The sequence below is a fragment of the Periplaneta americana genome, chromosome 15 (genome assembly GCF_040183065.1).
Source record: "Periplaneta americana isolate PAMFEO1 chromosome 15, P.americana_PAMFEO1_priV1, whole genome shotgun sequence".
Taxonomy (NCBI): Eukaryota; Metazoa; Arthropoda; class Insecta; order Blattodea; family Blattidae; genus Periplaneta; species Periplaneta americana.
In genome coordinates, this window is record NC_091131.1 from 31,222,612 (window position 1) to 31,240,594 (window position 17,983).

General features: G+C 36.8%; 1 protein-coding gene across 1 annotated transcript in view; it reads left to right on the plus strand.

Annotated features, from left to right (window-relative positions):
* The window catches only part of LOC138715615 (uncharacterized), a 101,137-nt gene that overhangs the window by 11,842 nt on the left and 71,312 nt on the right, over nt 1–17,983 (plus strand). Inside the window, exon 4 of the mRNA XM_069848689.1 lies at nt 6,982–7,068. Within this exon, the coding sequence (XP_069704790.1) occupies nt 6,982–7,068 (87 nt within the window). The remainder of the gene's footprint in view (nt 1–6,981; nt 7,069–17,983) is intronic.

A 17,983-nucleotide genomic window follows, 5' to 3' on the forward strand; every position in this document is an offset into this window, starting at 1 on the left:
CACTATCTACCAAAAAGTAATTGGGCACTGTTTTTGTCCCTTAAGAACCTCGTGGTACCACCTCTTGTTGCTATAACAGCAGCCATCCTATCAGGCATGCTCTCCATTAGTTTTTGTAGGATATCCACTGGAATGTGTCGCCATTCCTCTTGCAACATGGCACTCAGTTGGACAATGGAAGTTGGCCGAATCTCCCGAGACCTCAATCGCCGGTCCAATTTTTTCCCAAAGGTGTTCAATGGGATTGAGATCAGGACTACGTGCAGGCCAGTCCAGCCGGTAAACATTATTGTTTGCATACCACTGCATAGTAACCGCCGAAACAAGGGGCCAACTTCCATTGTCCAACTGAGTTTCATGTTGCAAGAGGAATGGCGACGCATTCCAGTGGATATCCTACACAAACTAGTGGAGAGCATGCCTGACAGGGTGGCTGCTGTTATAGCAACAAGAGGTGATACCACGAGGTTCTAAAGGAGCAAAAACAGTGTCCAATTACTTTTTGGCAGATAGAGTATTTTCTAGACGTTCCTTATAACTTTAAGTTTATATAACATATCCTTTCCCTTTGATTCACTTTTTAAGTTTGTATAAATTATTTCATTTCTAATTTTTATCGTGCAAATGTTTACTAGTCGAAGAGATTTTATTTGTACTCTTTTCAGTCTACTTACTTTTTATTGCAGGTCATTATTCCAATTATATAGGACTATCCTCCTCCTTTTCGTCATCATTATCACCATCATCAACATCGTCATCAATGCCATTATCATCTTCAATCACGGTCTGGTTCCTTTTGGCCTGTTCCGTCTCCAAATTGTATTAGTTGTGGTATCTAGAATTGTTTAAAATTTTACTATGATTGGTCAGTCCATCTCATCTTTGGGCGCCTACATTACTGTATCCCTAAGGAGTGTATTTTTATATTTTTTGGTAGTTTGTTATTTTCCATTCTTGATATTAAGTTCTTTGTATTTATTCCTATAATATTCAATGATTTCAGTACAGTAATACTACTATATTTACTACAGACCTAGTTCTGTACGTATACTACTGTATTATTGCTGTTTGTCTAGGAGGGTATATCCTATTATTATTATTATTATTATTATTATTATTATTATTATTATTTCTCCCTTGTAAACTAAATTCTTCCCATGGTCTGTCATCCTTGCCTATGTCATCTGATGTCTTATACCGAGTGGCCCAAAAGTTTCGATCCATTTTCATTTTTAAAAAAATTAAAAAAAAAAAAACCTCTCCTCATTACATATTCAGTACATTTGAATGCGACATGTTCCATCTCGAAACACAGTTCCGCTGTTTCACAAATATTTTGTTAGTATTTTACACTGCGTTGCGTCTAAGAATTTAAGCTTCCGTTCACTAACTCTACGAACGTTTGTTTTGTGGACTAGAGGCGTTTTGAATAGACATTTTCTCTCACCCTACTCTATATAATTATTCTTTATTCATGTTCATAAATTAACAAAGATGTCTTCTATACGCAGAAAATATAGTATATGGGACCGACGGCTTTTCTTCCACTCTAATGGAAACTCCAGTTTGCAATTTTTGTTCCTCAAAATGCATTGCCTTCGGCTGAATTTTAACCCTCAATACTTGGCTCCAAGGAAAGCACGGTAGCCACTAGGCTATAGAGACGAAATTATTATTATTATTATTATTATTATTATTATTATTATTATTATTATTATTATTATTATTAACTCTATTACGCATGCACACATACATGCATGTGTAGTTTCTTAATTACATTTATTTAATCATTACGCAGAAAGTCATATAGCAACTTTACTATTTTCAGTTCATGGTGAATTAATAGTGATGATAATTTATTAATATTCTATCATTACATGGATGCTAAGTAGACCTAATCGTTGTAGCCAGGTGACACTTTCGAACTTCCCTGATTTCAACCATCTCTCAAACAAAGAAAAAATGCGAGGAGATTTTGTCTTCTATGTTAGAAAGTACAATTCATCTTCACTAAAAGTCCACACTTGTGGAGTAACGGTTAGCGAGGCTGGCCGCGAAACCAGGTGGCCCGGGTTCGATTCCCGGTCGGGGCAAGTTACCTGGTTGAGGTTTTTTCCGGGGTTTTCCCTCAATCCAATATGAGCAAATGCTGGGTAACTTTCGGTGCTGGACCCCGGACTCATTTCACCGGCATTATTACCTTCATCTCATTCAGACGCTAAATAACCTAAGCTGTTGATAAAGCGTCGTAAAATAACATACTAAAATAAATAAAAACTCTTCACCAAAATAATTAATTAGTAATAGGTTTCTACACGAGCCCCCTCGGTAGCACTAAAATATCCAAACGATACTCAATTTTAATCCAACTTCTCTATAGCATTTCTGGTGTGATAGTTGCTATTGTGTCCGCAATACGATCACGTAAGTTGTTGTGAAGTCAGTCACCTTGTTGGAAAACACAATGTCCTTGACATAGTCCCAAAGAAAATAATCTAACGGAATAATATCGGGATAACTGAGAGATAATCCAGTGAGGCAATGCTCCATCTTGTTGGAAGATTATGCAGAGTTGTTTGTGAAAGTGTGCATTCTTCTAGCATGTCTAGGTATGGAAGCGCTGTAACAGTAGGCTCAATGAAAAAGAAAAGTCAAATAATAATAATATTAGTTTTCGTTAATGCGTTCTAGAATCTCAATTGAAAATTCTTGTCGCTGATGTTTGTCGGTTCGCTAGATTTCTTGAACAATTTGTAGTTCAAAGGGGTAATTCTTATTTTGCATAATTTCCGGACTGACAGACAACAATAACCTGTGTCAGCAATAACAGTGACGAAAATATTTGAATTGAAAGTGACAATAAAAACGACAAAAATTTCCCTGCGCCTTTGGTCTTCCTAGACAATCAAATTCAGGGAAGTTCGAGAGAACCGCTCTGAATTATTGAATAAATAAGTAGAAATAAATAGGGAAAAATGTTCCAATATTTCAAAGTAGATCATGATGACAATAAGGGTACAGGAAAAGAACGAGCTTTGTCCACATTAGCAAATTGTTCATGATAACAGTTTAAAATGTCTCTAGCATATTCTTTTCTTGTATACCCAATCTAAAATCTGTCATAACACTTAGGATAGAGATCCTCACAGTATTTCATTTATAGCATCAAGCTACATGAAATGCTAATCCACACAATACGCATAACTCATTTTTTTAAATGTAGACAAAGCTCCTTTTTTCTGTACCCTTCTTGTGGTGGTAATTAATAATTATGGTGTATAACTGAGTGAATGTGATCAAAGTCTCTTTCTCCTAAAGAAATATACATCATTTACAAACGGGATACTAACATGTAATGTCTCAGTATCGTATTTTACAAAAACAATAACAGCGTCATTTTCACCTCAACTTTGACATAGTTTCTTTCTTGCTTTCAAATATCAATTTGTGCATTTTTTAAATAATAATTTAACTTATTTCCCTGCTACAAAACTGTAAATTTTTATCGTAATTTTACTTTAGAACAGTGGTTCTCAAATTATTTTTTTGAATTGCGCACATTGTTTCGTCGTGTGAAATGTTACGGCATATACGTACATCAGGCGCCAACTTATCTGTTGGAAAGTATAAAGACTCATTTACTCAGCAGAGATGTTTTGAACGCTCGGGCGTGGTCTCGATATAGGTATGACGAACTTTAGTGCAGGATTTAGGTCTGTAAACAACTGCAATGCTCCAGAAGGATCTCTATCACTCTCGAATCAACACTCATCTCCAATTAAGTTCACGCTAAGCTAGAAACAGTGAGTGGCGAGTTGTTGATTAAGTCGCAATATTTGAGTCCATGCTTTATATTTTTGTTTAATATGAATACGCCTTGAGTTAAACGCCAACGATCATGCTGCCAAAGTGAAGAATATCAATACAACATGTGATTCACCCGGATCAAGTGACAGTGCCAAGGTGCCTTCCAAGATTACGTCATCTTCTGATGCTGTGCGCAGATATCAAGATTGTTATTTGAGTTATGGGTTTACGTACACTGAATTTGAAAATCATGAACTTCTTGAGTTTATTGTATGCGGTGAAAAATTTGGCAATGAAAGCATGGTTCTAAGCAAGCTGACGAGACACTTGAAGACAAAATAGTCATTTAGCTTACTAGGTAAAGAAAAAAATATTTCAATTGTTTGCTTTCTCTCAAACAAAGCAAGCCAAGTCAATTCAGAGAATAACAATTGTAGGAAAAGCGCAAATAGCGAGCTATAGAGTAGTAAAAATAATTTCCAGTAAAATACAGCAACATACACTAGCAGGAATTTGGATTTTATCTGCTTTTAAGAAAATAACTAATGGCGATGTGCATCAACTTCCGTTAAAAACTTAGTGACAATGAGTTACTAAACCACGGTTAAACAGTAACCGTGGTTAAAATCTAATTTCTGTACTACACCATTTACAATCATCGGTTATTTAAGCATGGTCAGCTGACACCTCATTTAATCGTGGTAAAATTGTGATGGTAGGCTACACTGTTTCTACAAAATGACTAAAAGAAAGAATCCATACCTCTACATACATAATAATCAACATAGTCAACGTCTAAAAACGACTGCGCTTAATCCGTTCTACACCAAAACGAACAAATCCTATATTTTCGCGCTGCATTTGTTTGCCTTTGGGCACTGTTATGTTTGCGGGTTGGATTTCTTTGTTTTTCAGTGATGCTGGGCTAAAGGCTTACAAAATGAAAAGTAAAATGAGAAAATTATTATATCCCAATATGAGTTTCAAGTATCAATAGACTTATTTAGTAGGTTAAAATATATTATATAAAAAGAGCTAGAATATCCATTAAGGACCACATCTGTGGTGTAGGGGTCAGCATGCTGGTCTCTTACGCAGAGGGGCCGGGTTCGATTCCCGGTCGGGTTGAATTTCCTGGTTGAGGTTTTTCAGGGTTTTCCTCAACCGTAAGGCAAATGCCAGGAAATTCAGGCCAGACATCCCTGAAAATCACAGGTCTCATTCATCACCGAAATCATATTTATAACAAATCAGTAATATACATATACAGTCGCCATCTAGTTCACAACAATAGAACCAGTCTCAACAATAGTATACAGGCCTTCGGATTTCAACCAAAGATTAACTCGCGATATGACCAAAGATGTTAAAGCGAGTATAAATAACAGCGAGGAAAAAAATATATCCATTAAGGAAAAGGGTGGAGAAGATTTGTAGGAATGCGTGTACAATCCAGGCCCCAATTATGCCAGGGAACTGTGCGATATCCTAAGAACCACAAATAACCTCTCTTTATTCAGCCTGCGACGTAGGAAAAGAGATACTCGAGTGTTCCCTTTCAAAACACTGAAAATATTACTTGCATAGAATCGTAATGTAAGCAGCAGATTCATAGGAGAAATAAAAAGTTTCTGGGTTATTCCAAGTCATCCATTATTTGCAGCAGAAATGACACGGTAGATTTTGATAAACGAAATCCCTCCTGAAATTTTCTGTCACCTAATTCTTCGTAAGAATTCTCTTTTTCCACTAATGAAATGTTACGTTCATTATCATCCCTATCCAAGTAACCCAAGTACAATAATAATCGCTTAGAAATAATCAGCTCTGGATCTGGCCGTCATTTTGTTTCACTAGGCCTGCTAATCACTTATTATCTCCTTTAACTTCAACCAAATGAATCGAAAGGCATAAGCCATAAATGCCTATTATTGAGCTACAAAAGATTTTAGACGAAAATTCCCTCGTTGAATAGTTCCTTTGTGCAAACATTTCCTCTATGTTGGAAAAATTGCACTTCAGTGTGCACTGATGACACAGCAATAATGATTTCTCGAATGAAAGGCATTACTTCAAGATTAAACCAAGATTTTCCTAAATATTGGGTTATCTCATTGTTCTTTATATCTGAAAGCTTTGTTAGAAAAAACATTCCTTTAGCCCTAAGGAACGTAATAGACTCCGTTGCTGAGATAGTCAACTACATTACAAATAGAGTAGTAAAAACTAGATTTCTCAAAATCATGTGCCAAAAAGCAGGCGCTCTTCATGAATCGCTTGTACTTCACACCGATATTCGCTGGTTGCTCAAAGGAAAGATACTCTCCAAATTTTACAAACTGAAGAATTATTCGTAATTTTTACCAATATTTGCCACAAAGAACCTGAGTTTGCTGCCTTCATTACACACAAAAAATGATGTTCAACAATTGATATTTGAATAGTCTTATGTACGCATGCAAGGGAAGAAAGAAAATATCCTTACATAAAGAGGCAAGCTGAATGAATTCTTAAGGAGAATCAAAATGTAAAAGTCAAAAATTGAAAACATTAAACTTGAAATATTTTGTCATAACTCATATTGATCAGGATATTACTTCCAGTTTGATATTAGGACATCTTTATATTTTGGAGATAAACAGCAACGATACTTTCCTTCCACCAATCTGAATGAATGCATATGAATCCGCAATCCTTTGCCGTTACTAGTGAAGACACAAAACACCTATCATCAAAAGAGGCAGAAGAGATGGCTGAACTTCAGGCAGATCGAACTCAGAAGTTGAAATTCAGAAAAATAAGTCCTGGATTTTGTCGAATAAGAGAGTTTTCAGCGTTATCAGAATATGTCTTATCTACACTACTGCAGCTTTCAACTCGCACGAACATGGATTTTCCGCATTAGCCGACATTATAAAAAACGAGAGAGACTTCTTTGTGTGGACCAAGAATTATGGGTGTATCTGCGAGTCTTCCCGGTTTGAATGATTGTGAAAAAGTGAACAAAAATTATATTAACTATAAAAATGATGAACTTATTGAGTAAATATTTTTGTATTATAATTCCATAAGAATTAAAAATAATATTTTAAAAATATTTACTTTTCATGCCTGTTTTGTACATGCTTATGCTTTCCCACTTTAATAGAAATATTTTTGTCTCTCGCGGCACAGCCATGCAATTCCGCGGCACTCCACCCTTTGAGAACCGCTGCTCTAGAAGCTGCCGTTGCAGGGAAACATCTGTCAACACAATCAAAGGTAATAATACTACGTGGAACTGGCTGACGGTAATTATTGGTGCAATCTGTGAACGAAACTGTACCTAGGCTGCGAAATGAATGAATGGCCGTCGTACCAATATCCGCTATTGATTTTTGACCGGAATTCTATAACAAAAGCTGGCTGAATCACCGCACAGCGCTGAGAGTCTGTAAAAATAAATCAGTAGTTTCAATTGCCCCGCCTTTAATAATTGCGAGCTTACAGAGATTTACTTACCTCTGTCCATCAGTCAGTCTCTGGGGAATGAATGAATGAACGAACGAACGTATATACGTAGTACTTACTTACGTACACGTACGTACGTATGTATGTATTTATGTACTGTATGTATGTATGTATGTATGTATGTGTATTTATTTTTATTTTATTGGGTTATTTTACGACGCTGTATCAACATCTAGGTTATTTAGCGTCTGAATGAAATGAAGGTGATAATGCCGGCGAAATGAGTCCGGGGTCCAGCACCGAAAGTTACCCAGCATTTGCTCGTATTGGGTTGAGGGAAAACCCCGGAAAAAACCTCAACCAGGTAACTTGCCCCGACCGGGATTCGAACCCGGGCCACCTGGTTTCGCAGCCAGACGCGCTGACCGTTACTCCACATGTATGTATGTATGTATGTATGTATGTATGTAAAGGTATGTTGGTAATATTATGATATGAATAATATTGTGATAGTTCTTTTTGAGAATTTATTACAATTTTACTGAGTGAGAGGAAGATCGGTTTTTTGCGTCAACGTATTAAGGGGATGTTCGTGGAGAAGTTGCTGCACAAAATCGGTCCTTCTCTCTCTCAATAAAATTGTAATAAATTCTAAAAAAAGAACTATTACAATATTATGCAAATCTGGTTTTCATAATTAATAATTCAAGTCACACAGTTTGTGTGCACTCAGAGTTGGGTTTCTGGCGCCTTGTCAGCCCATTTGATATAGGATATAAAGGGAAAAATTGGGACGATGTCGGGTGTAGTTCCTGGATAGCTCAGTCGGTAGAGCATTCGTGCGCTAAGCGAAGAGTCTCGGGCTCGATACCCGGCCCCGGAACAATTTTTCCCTTGAAATTATTCAAGTCTGCTTCACAGGGAGCTTCACCTGAAAGCCAGATTTGCATAATAAATACGTCACTGTAGGTACGTTAACAGAAAACCACAATTCAAGTCACACAACAGTTTGTGTGCACTCAAAGTTGGGTTTCTGGCGCCTTGTCAGCCCATTTGAGTTGTGTGGCTATAAAGGGAAAAATTGGGACGGTGTCTGGTGTAGTTCCTGGGTAGCTCAGTCGGTAGAGCATTCGTGCGCAAAGCGAAGGGTCCGGGATCGATACCCGATTGATATCACAATATTACTCTATCACAATATTACCAACCTTTATCCTATGTATGTATATACATGCATGTACGACATGATATGTAAATGACAGTACTTAAGGCATCATTTATCGACCTACAAATTTTCTTTTTATTTCACATATTTCGATCCCCGGCGGCGGAGCGAATTTTTGTTCTCAAATATTAATTATTTTATTTTAGCTTTTAGTTGCGTTATTTTACGACGCTTTAGGAACTGTGATGGTTATCTAGCTTCTGACTGAGATGAAGGCGATAATGCGAGCGAAATGAGTCCAGGGTGCAGCGCCGAAAGTTGCTCAGCATTTGTTCTTAATGGGTTGAGATAAAACGCAGGAAAAAACTCTCAACCAGATAGCTTGTCCCAGCCAGAATTTCAACCCGGGGCCGCTCGTTTTACCTTCAGACAAGCTAACGTTACTCCACAGCGGTGAACTTTTTTAGTTTTCAAATAGTGATAGACGAGAGTGTTATACTGACTCTAAATTGACTCATTAAGATCTTCTGCTCAAAGACTATCCTCCAGAACGTACAACATGCAATGCCAGTACAGTGACAACATCACTGTTTATACAGGGACATCATTTTATTTTTACTAACATTTTTAATATTAACTTGCCTATACCTCTGGATCAACGCCGTTTGCTACCCTCTTCCACGACTGGAGTTCGATGATACTGGCGTAATATACAAACAAATCACTTTACTAGGTATAGGAGGGAAGGAAAGTAGTTCATCCATTTACGTAAACTAGGAAATATTGCGCTTTTGAGTTTGATTATTTTCATTAGGTTTTTGTTTAATCAAAATACAGTACAGTATTAACAATGAGTGTTTTTACTCACGAGCTGAGCTGTCCATGCGAACGTATTCATTATGCAGTGTATATTATACTGTCTACAACACATTAGCATACAATATAGAAAATGAAGTTAAATTTTAAAATAATCATAATATGGATATTTAAACACATTTTTTTTAAATTGTGGACGTTTATTTCGATACAGCCTTCAGTTCTAATGTGCATATTATCGCACTATAGAATATTGCACCTAATCCCAATTACCAGTTTCGTTCTTCGTACTAGTAACTCGTGTTGAAATAATTCTGTCTTACTCCGTAAAAGAATACCTTACGTACTGTAAATTCAATCTTCACTTTGCCCGATCCGAAAAGTTAAAATTACTCAGACATACTATCTACTGTCTGTCCGAGGGATTTTGTCGTAGAGTCGTAGAAAGGGGGGAAATCACGTGACAGTTAATTACATAACGAGTCCGTTTCATTTAAAATATTTTTAATAGTTGTATAATATTACGTAGACATCCAATACCTAACAAATTAATGTTCTCAGAAAAGAGCTAAGACAGCCCAGCCACTAGCCGGCGAATAAAAGCTGGTGGGGGAAACCGGGATGCGATGTAGGCAAATGGACGACAGTACCTGTGCGAAAATGATTCAATATTGAAAGCTCTTTCATCACTGGAAAACGCGAACATATTTTTGGAACGTACTGTTTACTGTGACCGTAAGACTATTATGACTGTATATGCGGTCTTGGATCTGTGTGGAGGACGGTTGAACTTCATTAGTAGAAGGGGTGGGAGTGAAGTACATTCAAAAACTCAGGTACAATAAAAATTGAAGTAAAAATAAAATGATGTCCCTGTAGATTTATTTTCATAACTGGAGGAAACTGATAAAAATCTTCCCAGAACTGCTAACACTCTGAAAGACGTTTCGTCTTGTGTAATATTAATTAAAATTTTCAAAGTCATAAACCTGTATGGTAAACTGTTATAATCTGTACTAGAATATCCAGTAATGTATAGAACTTTAGTTGCATTTATTCTTAAAAAATAGTCACTATAAGACTGTGCAGTCACATATCATATTAAAAGCAGGCAACTGACAGGAATGTAAATATGAACAGCAGAAACCTTTCATCACGTCTGAATCAGATAAATACTGTTCGAGAATATACCGTATACTAGTATTATGAAGTCACATAAATAAAATAGCGATCTTGAGCGACTTTATATTGAACAATATTGGATTCTATTTGCATTTTATACAGGAAAGAAGAAAGTTATTCACTTCATGCATGTTACTCATTGAGCTGCAAAGCGATTTAGAGAGAAGAAATAAAATTAATTCTAAATTATTGCAAACCATAATACTCGATACGGGTCATAATATTATTACATATATATTGTGATGATTATTATCAACTGGAGGGAAGAGTTTATTCAATAAGTAGTTATTAATAATTTCCTCTCAATAAAAAGACGTGTAACACCAATAGTTACAACAATAGCTATTGCTATTATATTGTATCTGTAACAAGAAAGAAAAGGCTAGCCTTTGCGTGATGAACCCGCCATAAAACAATGGAAGATCTTCCTGCGAAGAAGCAACAAGTATAGACCGGATGTAGACCATAGAATTTAAGAACCGAGAAAACTGCGCAGTGGAAAATATCGATTGCTGGTGACAAATTCCTCCCTTCCACCTGTTTGTACTTATCCATGCTGACGTCAATTCTTACGACATCTTACAGACAATTTTATTGAATAACGACTTATAAAAATATAAAAAAGAATATATCAATTTTATACATATTTATTTCATTTTCAGTTTTTATACGATTTCAACAAGAAGAGAAAATATGAATCAACCAAATTATAAACCAATTGCTATGGTTTTCTATAGTACATTTCAAGGCAAAAGGATCGTCTACGCACAACTGATGAGGTAGATACAGTTACTTTCATGACTAGCACCAGAAGGAGGTTATGCAGTACCCAATTTTGTGGAAGGCAGAGTAAGCTACAGTATATACTGAAACCGTCCTGCAAACTATTACAAGTATAAATTCTCGTCCGCCATTACATAGAGACTAGGCTTTCCCAGTTCCAGTTCGTAGTTTTCTGCACTAGTGACATGTTACATTTAAAATATTAAAAAGGTAAAGGTATCCCCGTAACATCCCATGAAGGCACTTGGGGTGCATGGAGGTAGAACCCCATGCTTTCCATGACCTCGGCACTAGAATGAGGTGGTGTGGTCGGCACCACGCTCTGACCGCCTTTTACCCCCGGGAAAGACCCGGTACTCAATTTTATAGGAGGCTGAGTGAACCTCAGGGCCGTTCTGGAAGTTTGGCAACGAGAAAAAATCCTGTCACCACCTGGGATCGAATCCCGGACCTTCCAGTCCATACCAGCTGCTCTACCAACTGAGCTACCCGGCCGTCACATTTAAAATATAATTACAGAATATGATCTATAAAGTTTAAGAAAGTGAACTGGCTTAAAATGTTTAAATTCAAAGTCAGGTAGTACAAACATAAGTTTAAAAACGTAATTATAAACATATTAACCGACAACTAGTGTCGAAAATTTACGCAGTCGCATATTTTTCGTCATTGTACAGTAAGTCTATACAATGCGATTCATGTCACTTCGGAATTCCAAACCAAATACCGCAAAAAAAAAAAAAAAAAAAAAAAAAAAAAAAAAAAAAACTAAGGCAGGGACAACAGAAAAGATCACATCAATAAATAGATCTCTCCAACTTCTCAGCTGTAATAGGAACCATGACATACTTGCAAGTTTCACTGCTAAGGGCAGTCGTGATGAAACATGAAGCGGGTAGGAGAAAAGAAAGATTTTTGTTTCTTGAAGTTTGCGAAAAGTTAGTCAATTATGGCGGTACAACGGAGGTTTCGTATCACGTACAACACAGAATTATGTACTAACGGACAAAACAATTCGTAAATGGTACAACAAATTCCGGCAAGATGAACAGGCTCGGCGGCACGGACCGTCAGCCGAAACTGTCAAGCGTGTACGAGAAACATTTGTCAGGTGTCCTCGAAAGTCAACACATCACGCGAGTCGGGAATTGACATGTTGCAGTCAACAATCCGGCGGATTGTAAGCAAAGTCTTCGAGTGAAACCATACCAGGTGTATGGTCCGTCCCAGGGATGTGGAGTAGGTTAATCACAGAGAATGATCGACAGATCCAGCATTTATTGTAGGGTAAGCCAATATATCAGCTACATCTGTAATGTAATACACGTATCAGAAGCGAGATTTAATTGCCAAAAGCTGGCGCTCTGAATCGTTGCCAAGCGTGCTGTTACTTTTGGAATGGTACCATACTAAGCGAAACCTGTTTTCAAGCGTACACCCTTTAGAAAGATAATGACTTTGCCAATGCGGCCGCACCTCTCTTCAACAACCCGGCACAAAGATGAGAAGGGAACAGTAACATTATTTTTGTTATTGCTGTGAACCTTCAAACAAAAACGCTGATAGGTTTCAACTCTTCCTACTGATGAGCACTTACGAAGAAAAAATACGTAGGAAAGTGAAATAAGTATAACTACCGCACAAAGACTAAATACTTCTACCTGTATAGCAGTAATAGTAATATGCGTTACAAGAGCGGTATGTTGAAGTTTTCATGTTCGAGGAAAAGTTTGAAAAAGCGAAACGTAGTTGAGCTTTTTTAATTTCCGACAATTGAAAGAAAACATACCGCTCGTGTATCGTACATTATTTTGTGCGAAGATCGTTTATTACATACCTGAAAGAGGAATTTCTAATTAGTTGCAATGAAATCTCCATCTTGGTTTCTGTTCAATGACTGCAAATTTGCAAAACAAAAATATCTATCTTCAACATTGTTGCTTTAAAATGTTTTCTGTGTTTACTATACTCCAGCAGACCGTGATATACGTCTGTCTTTTTTTCCCCAGTCTATGATGAGTCTGGAATCTTATTGATTTTTTCAAGGCTTCCTTAATGTTACTTGCATCACGAATGCAGTAATTTTAGTGGAGTTGTAGAGTTTACTTAATTTTTGCAAATATTTAAAAACAATAATTAACAGTGCAATTTAGGTGAAATTGCAGTGGTAAGTTTCCAATTTATAATTATTACTATATTGAACGTCTCTAAAAATAATATGTTAAAAGCCTAAAGCAGTAAAATCAATAAGTCACTTAAGCGGTAAAAAGAGGGAAATTGTTATGTGTGTTAGGTTGGGAATACTGAATGTGGAATTTTAGACTTTCCGCGGATTGGTTTTGTGCGGAAACCAAGCAAATACGCACGATCTCGCACAAAATAAATTGATGTTGAAAGCAAAGTACTGGGTCTTTAACTGCCAATGAAGAATCTGTCTGAAGTGTAAAAAGCAACCCTGTTACATACTGATACTGTACGTTAAGCCTACATCACGTAGCCTGTTACCAGAAAGATTCTGAATACGAATGAAATGGCTTGTTGTCAGTATGACTAGGCCTATATATTAAAAATTAGACATAAATATTCATTCATAGTTTTCTGCCCAAGGGCAGTTCTTTCATTACAAACCCAGCATTCTCAAATCTTTCCTATTTTCTGCCTTCCTCTTTGTCTTCGAATACGATCCAAATATCTTAATGTCGTCAATCATCTGATATCTACTCCTGCCCCGAATTCTTCTCCCTTTCACCATTCCTTCCAGTGCATCCTTCAGTAGAGAGTTTCTTCTCAGCCAGTGACCCAACCAATTTCTTTTTCTCTTCCTGACCAGTTTCAGCATCATTCTTTCTTCGTCCACTCTTTCCAACACAGTTTCACTTCTTCTCTCTGTCCATTTCACACGCTCCATACGTGAATTATTGATAACAATAATTATATTAATAATATAATAGAAAATATTGTTAATGAACTTATATAGGCCTACATATTATACCCCTGGGTCGTAAGCAGAGTCGTAGCGGTCTAGATCGAATCAATAGTGGCCTCCAGTACTGCTATATTTGAGTGGTTCGGAATCCAGAGAACTTGTTACGAAATCTGGAAGCGCAGTACGTGGCTGGACAGCAGACACTACCTCCCCCGCCACCCTGACCCAAACACCCAAGGGACTCGTGACCCTGGATAACCCACATCGAATCTCGCCGCTCTGACGCTGGCGAGTTGCAGGACTGGAAATTGTAGACTGTAGGCGCTTGTAACCTGAATATAAACACTTGCTTCCTGGCGTTGTAACACCTGGGGCCCTGCATAAACGTGTGCAATTTCTGTGTAATTAAATGTTATTTTATCATTATCAGCATAATTATTAATAATATATTTCTTCCGTTAAATCCTTACTCTCATGAGAATTATGAACTAACACTAGATATCGAATTGTGAAAAAAAAAAAAAAAAAAAAAAAAAATCGATCATGTGACTGGCGTGACTTAAGCTTATTACTTGAGCGGATTAGAATGTTAGATATTATTGACATATTGTCTAAATTTTATGCAGTTACATTTTAATTTGACTGTATAAATTTAGACAGTATGTCAATAATATCCAGAAAACTAGAAGCTTATTGTGAAAATTTACTTGGCGAAGAATAACATGGTTTTCGGAAGGGCAGGTCTTGTGCTGATGGCTATTTCACCTTAAAGCATTTAATTAAAAAACATAAAGAAATTTGTTACTAAGTTACTGTTCGTATATAAATGCAATATCTGTTCTTAATCAACAAAATATTTCACGGAATGAAATAATTTCATATTTAATAATGGCATCTAAGATACTATTATTTCACATGTTTGATAAACAGTACTACCACAGTCTAGTATATACAGTCACGAAGCTCAATACGTAGTAAATATGCATCCATAGATAGTTGCTAACTACTAGGATCACTAATATCGCCTCATCACAGACAATGCGAAATAGTACCGGCACAGTCTATTGTTCCTAGCACCCTCACAACTCAAGCTTCTGTATATACTAGACTGTGGTATTACTATGTTATTAGGATAAGACAAAGTAACGTTATTTCAATGAGTTAAGAAAATATCTACTTTTCATATGCAAAACTGTTTAGAAAATATGTTTATGGTAGTAAATAATATAGCCTATACAGTATTTACACGCTGCTCAGTTTAGGTTAAAATTAAAATAACATCATTTTCAACTGCAGTATCGTGAAGGTTGGCTTTTTCATCTGCCATTTCCATGCTACGAAACTCACAAAACTATCAGAGAATAAAAATTTTACTTACATAAAAGCCGAATTTCCTTTTACTACAATCCTCGTATGTTCATTATACTTTCAGACCATTTTTTAAATCCATATTACCAGTTATAACATGTTTTCTGTGTACACTATAGCGTTTCTTTTCGCTTCGTTTCCTTGGTTTCCTTCTATAATCAACAACAAAGCGTTCTCTATGTCTTTTGTCTTTTGTTTCGTTATAGGCAACCATACAACTATAAATTTCTTCAGTATTACTCGTATATTGTATAAGAAATGCCATGGCCTGCTAATCTTTGTGTGTTACAGAAACGTAATAAATTAAACGTGAGAAAAATTACTGGTTATTTCCTTCAAATTAAGGTCAATTCTCTTTCATTCTTATACAATGAATTGAATTGCTTTCCCTGCTAATATGCAATTAATGCTCGTTATAATTATTGGTCTTTTTCTACACAATTTATGTTGTTGTTTTCTAATGCCAGGCGTTTAACAATAAAGTCATTTGACCTCTTGCACTCCAATATTTTTCAAAGATATTATCATGACCAGCCACTGAAGCACAATTTATTACTCTGACCTTAAAACATTCAGTCTTAATTTAATAAAACTGAATAGTTTTTACTGAATACAGCATGCAATACAACATGTGTAATATAGGATCTGCACAGTTTTCGTACATTATAACATTACACTACATAAAAATGTAATAAATATATAATTATAATTATGTATTTTAGTACATAATAGGCCTATGATGAAATTATGTACTGACTACATGTAAAAATGTTCTGCTAGGTAACCAAAGAAATGTTTCTTCTTTTCCGAAAGAGAGAAATGAGCAAGTTCCTGCGTTAACTTTACATTGAATTGTATACTAGCGATTTACGAAGTTTATTTAATTCTGGCCCATATAGCAAACATTAGTGAACAGGAGAAGTTAGATGATCGGGTTACGCGAAATAAGGTTGTTTCCGATATTAAGAGCTTAGGCGAAAATATTCCGTCCATATATTTTGCCCGAAACAAATAATATCATTAAAATGACTATTTACTTTTAGTCCTGGATATCATAAATTTCAAATTGTAAGCTACTTTGCTCTTTCTTAGGTAATACTGATTTACTTTTCCAGAAATATTGCTTAACTGTGAGGTTGTTAAATATCCGTCAAGTTACTTGTACTGGTAAAATGTATTTGGAAAATTAAAAAGAAAGCATTCGTAAATGAATGTAGGCTTATCCGCGGTACTGGACTGCTCCTTCCTGAATCCTTCGTTCAGGGAAATCATGTGCAGATGGATACTTCACAAAAATTATTAATATAAAAACAAAATTCAATGTTGAAATCCATTTAGCTTTTATAGACTTAAAGAAAGCGTTTCATAGAGTGGACCGAAACAAACTCACAACAATATTGTCAAAAGATGGTGTTCCAAATCAAAAAAATAACTGCGCTTCATAATACGGGTGACAAACATACTGGACACCCATAAATAAAGGTGTTCGCCAAGGATGCTCTCTATCACCTCTTCTGTTCATTATTTATATAAACTCAATGGTTAATAAATGTAAAAACATCTATCATGCCTCTATAGATACTAGGGCTGGATAAAAAGTAATGGCAACAGTTCAATATTTCTGACATGGCTTTATTCACAGGAGTACAACATTTACGTACCTTCTATATAGTCGCCCTCCTTATTTATCACCTTTTGCCAAATGTTTGGAAGGCGTCGTACACCATCAGCGCGTCCATCTTTGTTGATGTTCCGTATTGACCACTCTATAGCACGGATAAGTTCATCTCTGGTCTCTGTACCGGGTCCCTCGCAGTGGTTCTTTCAATTTGGTGAAAAGATCGTAATCGCATGGACTCATATCGGGTGAGTACGGAGGATGTTCCAGAATCTCTCATTGCCAGCGGCGCAAGAGGTCCTAGACAGCAGCAGCGGTGTGACTCCTTGCATTATCATGAAGAATGATGGGATTCTGTACCACCAAGTGTCGCCGTTTTCTCCTGAGGGCTGGACGAAGGTGGTGCTGCAGGAACCTGCAGTAGTAGTCCGCGTTTGCCGTCTGCCTTGGATGTATAGCGTGGTGCAGTATTACCCCATCAATGTCATACACCACAATGAACATCACCTTCACAGCACTTTGTGTAGGGCGTACTTTCTTCGGACGAGAAGAACCTGGATGCTTCCATTCACTTGAGTGACGTTTCAAGTTTGGTTGGTTCGTATGAGCGAGCCCAGGTTTCGTCCATAGCGACGATTCGTCCAAGAAAGTCGTCATCTTTCCTTTGGTACCGGTCCAACAAGGCCTGTGCGACTGCATAGCGGTGCCATTGTTAAACCTCGGAAATTTCATGGGGTATCCAACGCCCTGTAATTTTGCAGTAACACAGAATGTCTTGCAGAATGTGGAGCACAGTTTTGTGACATACTCCGACTTCCGCTGCTAACTCATGCGCAGTCCATCGGCGATCAGCATCCAACAGGGAAGCGGG